The sequence below is a fragment of the Labrus bergylta genome, chromosome 22, assembly GCF_963930695.1.
Source record: "Labrus bergylta chromosome 22, fLabBer1.1, whole genome shotgun sequence".
Lineage (NCBI taxonomy): Eukaryota > Metazoa > Chordata > Actinopteri > Labriformes > Labridae > Labrus > Labrus bergylta.
Genome location: NC_089216.1, coordinates 19778190 through 19785888, shown reverse-complemented (window position 1 = coordinate 19785888; position 7699 = coordinate 19778190). Strand labels below are relative to the sequence as shown.

General features: G+C 39.5%; 2 protein-coding genes across 2 annotated transcripts; both read left to right on the top strand.

Annotated features, from left to right (window-relative positions):
* The first annotated feature begins 1181 nt into the window (after positions 1 to 1181).
* Positions 1182 to 3454, top strand: LOC110005886 (uncharacterized). Its single transcript, XM_065950745.1, has 5 exons — positions 1182 to 1278; positions 1387 to 1731; positions 1822 to 1932; positions 2043 to 2077; positions 2503 to 3454. The coding sequence occupies exons 1-5, from the start codon at positions 1242 to 1244 to the stop codon at positions 2623 to 2625; spliced, it is 651 nt and encodes a 216-aa protein (XP_065806817.1). The 5' UTR covers positions 1182 to 1241; the 3' UTR covers positions 2626 to 3454.
* Positions 3455 to 4393: 939 nt separating this feature from the next.
* On the top strand, positions 4394 to 6111 carry LOC110004082 (T-cell surface glycoprotein CD8 beta chain-like). The gene is made up of 3 exons (XM_029282648.2): positions 4394 to 4457; positions 4578 to 4919; positions 5696 to 6111. The coding sequence occupies exons 1-3, from the start codon at positions 4412 to 4414 to the stop codon at positions 5818 to 5820; spliced, it is 513 nt and encodes a 170-aa protein (XP_029138481.1). The 5' UTR covers positions 4394 to 4411; the 3' UTR covers positions 5821 to 6111.
* The last annotated feature ends 1588 nt before the right edge of the window (positions 6112 to 7699 follow it).

Here is a 7699-nt window from a genome sequence, read left to right as displayed (position 1 = left end):
CTGTGGAGAAGTGTGAGCTGTAAGGTGACAGGAAGAAGTGTCCCCTCTAATCTAATCATCTCCCTGAAGATAGGAAAGTGCATTTCTCAGCTTAAGAGAGTGGGGGTACAGATATCTTTTCTCCAAAACAAGATGCAAAACAAGCCCAAACTGAATGAGTAGGACAACTTCATAGGGGTTAGCACAATAATGCTTTGTGCAAATAACCTTGAAACTGAGTGTTTTAAGTGAATCCATTTTTAGTGAATTTGCCCCCTTGTTTCTATACAGGAAGTCTGTGTGATTAATTGTTGCACAATGTAGGATGTAGAATGGAGTGAGGACTCAACCGGAGAAAACTCGGCCTTCAGCTTCCTGCAACATAATAACACATAAAAAGCCTCATGTTCCCCAAAGAATTGAATTGAAAAGATCTTTTTAAACTGGGTTAGAAGACATGAGAGGGATGAGAATCTAATTACACTTTGCGCACACTTGCACAGACTCAAATCACTTCTCTCTTGCCTGTTGCAAAGTGACGCATGCACGGCCTCATATCAAAGCAGTCACTCTGCTGAAGGCTGAATGTTCAGAAGAGGTGACAGACAGCAGCAAAACCACAGCAGGTGAAGTTCACATTCATTTCCACTGTCATGTAAAACTCAATGTACTAAGCATTGCACACATAAATCTGGCAGGTGCAATTTCAACTGCTATGATTGATACATCACTGTACAGCTATTTGGATTATTTATTCTGATTGGTCAATTAAAGCCCTCCACTGAGATTTATAGAAGACTGCTGCATACTGATCTGATGCTACAGACACAGTTTTGGTTGCAGATTACTTCTGTAATGTAGATGAATACAAAGCAAAACAGTCGTCAGGCGTTATTCAGAAGATTCCAGGATTGTATTTCAGTTCAGTATGTTCTGCCTCTGCAAATCCTGCAAAAAAAAAAAAACAGCATTTTTGCAGATACTGGGGGTTAGTAAGCTTGAGGTAGTTGGATCATCTTCCTTTCTGTCTCTTACTGTCTGTGTGGAGAGCGGTGAAGCTGGGGAGATTAACTGGAGGACTGACACATGAAGCAAAAAATAAATAAAAAAAACGGAATAAAATATGTGATCTATCTTTGTCAAAGTCAGTCTGAGAAACTGGATTGACAAAAGGACGCTCCGCCTCTTCACACTGAGCCCACCTTCACTGGGGCACCGTTGAGTAACAAACATTTCAGTCGTGCATTCATACTGTACGTACAATGATGAGCCTTACCTTGATTGCAGCTTTACTCTTCAGTAAGTACTGAGTAGTAGTCTGTTTGTTCTTTTTGTTTCTTTTAGTACAAACATTTTCAGCTTCCTTACAGTTAACTACAAATCGTTTTTCATGTTGTCCCCCTTCAGGTCTGCTGTCTGTCTCAGTGTCTGAGTTTCACACCGTGGATGCTCAACCTGGTGAAGAAGTCACACTGCTGTGCTCCAATTTCACCCTTTTCCCCTTGCACATAACCTGGTTCAGACTGAACAGCACATCCAACACCAGCAGAATCTCCTCTCTGTCCAGCGCCGATAAGAAAGCTTCTTTCTTTGGTGAATTTCAAAACAGCAGCTTTGACGTGACATCCAACAGCACTCATCTGTTTCTCAAGATGAAACAGGTGGATTTTAGTCACTCTGGACTTTATTTCTGTGGATTTAGCTCAGAAGGAAATTCAGTTATTGTAAGTGCAACGTACTTCAAAGTTCAAGGTAAGATGGTATTTCTTTGTTGCCTTTTTTTAATCGATGGAAACAGATTTTTATACAAAATAATGACATGTCTTATAATTTCTCTCGCAGAAGCATTCATTGGTAGAGACAGCTATCTGAATATGATCCTGGGTGCTCTGGTTGTTTTCCTCTCTGCTGTCATCTTTACTCTGGTTGTACTCATCAGAAAACCTCAAACAGGTTGTGCTATCATTTGGACTGCAAATGCAAAGCTTTCTGTGTGCCACAAAGTGTTAACAGTAATATGAAGCAGCAGTTTATTGACAGGATGTTCTGCTTCTGTCATTTAGCGCGTAAAGAGGACCAGGATCCACAGCAAAGTGAGGTATTACATTTTTTGGCTTAGATTAAAGGTGCACTATGTAGATTTTGTAGTGAAATTTGAACGTTTGAAAAGTTAAACAATTTTTATATTTTCTGAACTAAAGAAACAAACTTTATACCCAGGAAAAAAAGGGTGTCTGGAACACTGTTTGGAGCTAAAAAGCTACCAGGATAGTTATGTTTTCAATGTTGCGGGCCCACCACCATAACTTCCCGCTTAGCCTTTTATCTTCAAACAGTGTTACAGGGACCAAATGTTCCTCTGATGAGTTTGTGTAAAGAGTTATGAACATATACCACCTGTACACTTCTCCAACTTTCACATTTCTCTACCAAAACTCCACAGTGCGCCTGTAAGTTTGACTGAAGTCTATTTCTTTACGTTTTCTGCTTCATTTATCTTTTCATGTCGTGTTTGATTTACAGAATGTGGCTTCTGAAGATGTGACTTACCCAGCGCTGAGTTTTCATTCACAAGCAAAAAGCAGAAGAAGGCCTGCAGCTGAAAACGAGCTGGAGACACATGTTCTTTATTCAACAACCAGATAGACTTTCCAAATCTGTTTGGTTTCAAACTGTAAGGATAGAGTTTTTCTCCAGATACCATTGTCGACTCTCTCTTTTCTTTTGAAGTTTGAATCTTTGGTCAAAGATTACAGCAGCCAGTAAAGACATGGATGTCCTTTGTACTATTTTCTTTATTGCATAACAGCACTGTGCTTTAGATTTGCTGAAAATGAAACTTGATTAAAAGACAGCAGGAATTTGCCTGGGGGACACACAGGCAGGGAAGAGTTGGTGTTCTATCTGTATACAAGGCCCTATCCTCTGCATCTGGGATGCTAACCTTTTATGTGTGAAGTGGATGGACCCCAGAGAAGTGTCCATGTGCACCATTGTAAAGTTGGGAGGCATGGAGTACAAAGACCAAAAAGTGGGGAAAGGGGAGCTAAAACATTTACCAATAGCACATTGTATGACATTATTAGAGTAAAAAAAAAATGTTTAAAAAAAAATCCAGGCAGCCTGTACAAGGTTTAGTTGTTAAAGTTAAGAAGGGGGGGCTTTTCAAATAAAGTATGTAAATTGTTGAAGTTTGAATCATATTAAAACATACAAATACAACTGGTATTTGGTTGTTGTGTTTTAAAGAAAACGTCTTTGGCTTTTTTGTGTCTGTCAGAGGTCTCAACCACCAAAAGACTGGCCTGCAGTTGCATGCTTATGCACCAGTGTCTGACTTGCAAGCAACAGCAATTAAAATAGGAAATTAATTTCATCTTATCAAACCATCCAAACCACCAAGCTCTGAGCTGTACATGTTCACCACATAAAGACCACTGCAAAAGTCAGTTCCCATGCATCTACAGTACCACTATCACATGCACCCAGTTTCTCAGTACAGCTGTGAGTGTACTAATAAAAAGCTTCACACCACAACAACCAGCTTTTGAAAGCACCCTTAGGCTTATTTTAAAACTGAACCTTTTTTTTACTTTTGTTAAAGACTTACTGATGTCTGATCCAAAAGTTGAAAGTCTCTTTAAGCTAGGTCTGATCCTAGCTACTGATATTCCTGATCATTTATTATTGCAAATTTAAGTCAACCAGTCTTGAAAATCTGTCAAAATCAAGCACTTTATATGTATCATGGCTAAACACGGTTTGAATGTGTCTGCACATAAAAGATGTCAAAGTGTTGTGCTGGGTGTTGCTGATGTTAGCAGTGCCAGCACCTCCAGCCTTCTGTCCTTCCTGTACTGGTTATCTGCCATTTTAACTTATATAACAATTACTGACTTAATCTTAATCTGTGAATAGAAATATTCCATTTGGGACAATAAACTATCTATCTACATAAAACTTTATCTCCATTTACGTTAACAAACGTTAACCAGAGCTGAATTTTATGTTGATTGAGATGCTGTTATGTACGATACATTTAACAACCTCAAATCACATAGTTAGAAGGCCATTGATAATTTGGCATTTATGGTTTGGTCATTTTTATAACCTCAACAAAACGTGTGTATGATCACACAACCTGATTTCTGCTTCATTTGAAGATCCTTGCAGTATATATCGTCTTTTTGCATCTTATTTAAAACATATGAAGGACCTAAGCTAGTGAAGAAACTTTAAATGGTGTAATGTGAAGTTTTAGAATAAGACTCATTGGATTCAAACTAGCCCCAGCATGTCATTTCCTGAAAACAACTTCAGTAAATAAGCTGCAGTATATTCTGAACATAAAAGAAACCCTGCCTCTTCAAACCTCCTTGCAGGAGGTCTGTTGTATAAAGAGAGACCTGAGTCACACACAAACTAGAGCACAATGAGGAACTGTATCTTGATAACAGCTTCACTTCTCTGCAGCCTCAGTAAGTGGTTAACTCTTCACCTGTAACTGAAGTCATTACTTTTAAAACAGTAAATAAAATGAAAAGTTTGAAATCCTACTATCTTGTCAGCTTAAGAATTAACACTTCTGTTTTTTTCAGTTTGGATCTCCGTCTCAGGTTTGAAGTCTCAGACTGTGGAGGTCCAGTCTGGTGATGAAGCCACACTGCAGTGCTCCAACTTTTCCAGTGCTCCCACTCTGACCTACTGGTTCAGACTGAACAGAAGTGAGCCTCACTGCATCTCCCATATGTTTAGGTCTTTTGAACCTGCTACATTCTGCAGTGGATTCAAAGATGGAAAATTCAACATGACATCAAACATTTCCACTGTCTTCCTCAACATCAACCAAGTGGATTTGTCCGACTCTGGACTTTATTTTTGTGGATATTATGTGAGCAGATATCCACTGATTGTTGATGCAACATTTTTAGAGGTTCAAGGTAAGTTTCTTCAAAGTTTGGTCTGTCTTTTTATTAGACTTAGACTTAGACTTAGACTTAGACTTAGACTTAGACTTTCTTTATTGTCATTCAAACTTGTACTTTACAGTGCGGATAAGAACAAAATTTCGTTGCATTTGGCTCGTTGTAGTGCAGGATAAGAACAGCAGCATGTATTTACATATAAAAAATAAAAATAAGGTGCAGATATAAATAGATATAAAAAGAAAAACTATGAGTAAGAATACTATACAGATAAATATATTGCACGTTATATGTATTTTACAGTCCAGTGAGGTAGTCCTGTGTGGGGGTTGAGGGGGAATGGAGGGATTATTTTTTTGTGTTCAAAAGTCTTGTGGCCTGTGGGAAGAAGCTGTTACAGAACCTGGAAGTTCTGCTTCGGAGGCTGCGGAACCTCTTTCCAGAGTCCAGCAGTGAAAACAGTCCTTGGTGGGGGTGGGAGGTGTCTCTGCTGATTTTCTGAGCCCTGGTCAGACAGCGGATCTTTGCGATCTCCTGGATGGGAGGAAGTGGAGTCTTAATGATCTTTTCCGCCGTCCTCACCACTCTCTGCAGGGACTTCCAGTCGGAGGCACTGCAGGCTCCGGACCAGACAGAGATGCAATTTGTTATGTTATTGATGCAGTCCCTGAAAAAAAAAGGATTTTGATGGCATCAGCTGAACTTTAGTCCTTGGTCCATTTAAATATAAATCAGATCTCAAGCAACTCAAAGTCAAATGTACAGTGTCTAATAAAATTTTTTTTTTGTAGAAGTGAATTATGAAATGACAAAGCTGGTGGCCGTGGTCCTGGTCGGTTTGGTGGTTGTCATGGTGATGATCGTCATTTGTCTGTCTGTTAAAATCAAATGGCTTCACAAAGGTAATCGTATTTAGTTGATTTAACCTATATGACAGACAAAACCATATAATCCTATTCTACAAACTGCATCAAAAACAGTGTTGTGCCATGTTGTACATCGAAGTTGACCACACATTGTTTCCCTCATGTAGCTCATATTGAAGAACAGGACCCACAACAGGACAAGGTAATGTTTAATGTGTCACTAGCTTTACTGAAACTTGTGCTTCATTTACCTAAAGTTGTTTGAAAGTTAACGATTTAGTATTCTTATGTGAGAAGAGTGACTGAAAAAAACTTCTATTCACAGAATCTCGTGACAGACGGCCTGATCTATTTCGCTGTGACTTTCCGTTCAAAAACCGAGCGAAACCTCAGGCTTGACCCCAACAGAGAAGATGACAAGAGTTGTATTTATTCAGACACCAGATAGACTCAGGAAGCACCTGCAACCGCAGCTAAAATAGAACAAATAGGAACTGATGCTTTATAATTAATGTGATGGTGTGTTTCAAAGTGGTTGCTAGAAGTACAAAACAAATTCAAATAATGTCGAGAGTGAACCTGAGCAAACCACTAGGCCAAATGCGTTGTTCGTTCCTCATAATTATCAAATAGAAACCTCTTTGTGATGATGAAGGACACCTACATCCTCCCCACACCACAAACGAACTATTGGGGATACATTTTCGCTCTGACTTTCCTTTCTTTGTCAATGCCAAGGTCATCATTTTGATTGTTATGCTGACGATACACAGGTTTATCTGTCCAATGAACTATATCTTGCAGGAGGTTGCATAAAGAGAGACCTCACAAACTAGAGCACAATGAGGAAATGTATCTCGATAACAGCTTCACTTCTCTGCAGCCTAGTTATTCGAGCACAGAGAGTTTCTTTCCTTTTATTTCCTTCAATGTCATTGAAGGCAACCAGACAGCCCACTGGTACCTGAAGAAGAATAAACCCACTCTAGCAACTAGAAAGACAATAGAGCCTCTTGTCGAGGATCAGACTTCATGGTGCCTTTTCCCTCTCCCTGTGCCACGGAAAGCTACCTGAGTCTGTTGATTTCAACATTCAATAGATTGAACATCAACCTAACCTTGCACCGGTCACCAGGAAAGTGATTCCAAGTAAGGCTTTTGTCTGGGCAGAATAGTTAAGAAGCTTTTATTTATAACAACTGATAATTGTGCATTATTGTTGACTGAACGTCACATTCTGTTTATTATCTGCTGTAAGCTGCTGCATTTGTTTTATCGTGGCTGAACCACCATGTTCGCCTATGTGTTTATTCACTGCTGTGCTAGCTTACTGTCAGTTAACTGCTTTCACAATCAGAAAGACCTGTGTATCTGCTGATGAATCAAAGTCCGGCCACTGGCTTTCTGGTGGTTAAGTTATAGTTACTGAACTTTGCTCAGAGTGTTCAAGCTGTTACAAAGGCCAAACCACACAGCTTCCTTGGTTCTGTGTCCACCATTTTGCATCTACATGACATAGCTCCACATGGTGCTCTCTCTCTCTTTCTGTCTCTCGCTCCATCTTGTTGACTCTCTCTTACAGACACGCCACACGGCTCCCTTTGTTGTCCACCATTCTGCCCCATGTGACGTCACCACATGCTGCTTTTCCACCATCTTACCTTTTCTCTCTCTCTCTTTCCCATACACACTCACACACACATACACAACCACACGCACACACGTGTGCCACACTATTTCCTTGTAAATACATTGTTTGCTTTAGTTTAGTTCATAATAGTTATTTGTTTGCTTAAGTTTCATTGATTTTGATTGATGTGGCTTTGATTAAATATATTCTGTTACTATTTAAGAAAGCAGTTGTTTGTGATTACTGGTGTATGTGCATTGTAATACCGCTGGTTGGGAGAACTTGTGTACGAGCCTACC

Excerpts from the sequence above, each read along its gene's own strand:
- LOC110005886 (XM_065950745.1), top strand. The coding sequence starts at position 1,242 with ATGATGAGCCTTACCTTGATTGCAGCTTTACTCTTCA. Across the intron at positions 1,732-1,821 it reads AACGTACTTCAAAGTTCAAG|AAGCATTCATTGGTAGAGAC; the intron begins GTAAGATGGTAT and ends TTTCTCTCGCAG. Across the intron at positions 1,933-2,042 it reads CATCAGAAAACCTCAAACAG|CGCGTAAAGAGGACCAGGAT; the intron begins GTTGTGCTATCA and ends TCTGTCATTTAG.
- LOC110004082 (XM_029282648.2), top strand. The coding sequence starts at position 4,412 with ATGAGGAACTGTATCTTGATAACAGCTTCACTTCTCTGCAGCCTCA. Across the intron at positions 4,458-4,577 it reads TTCACTTCTCTGCAGCCTCA|TTTGGATCTCCGTCTCAGGT; the intron begins GTAAGTGGTTAA and ends TGTTTTTTTCAG. Across the intron at positions 4,920-5,695 it reads AACATTTTTAGAGGTTCAAG|AAGTGAATTATGAAATGACA; the intron begins GTAAGTTTCTTC and ends TTTTTTTTGTAG.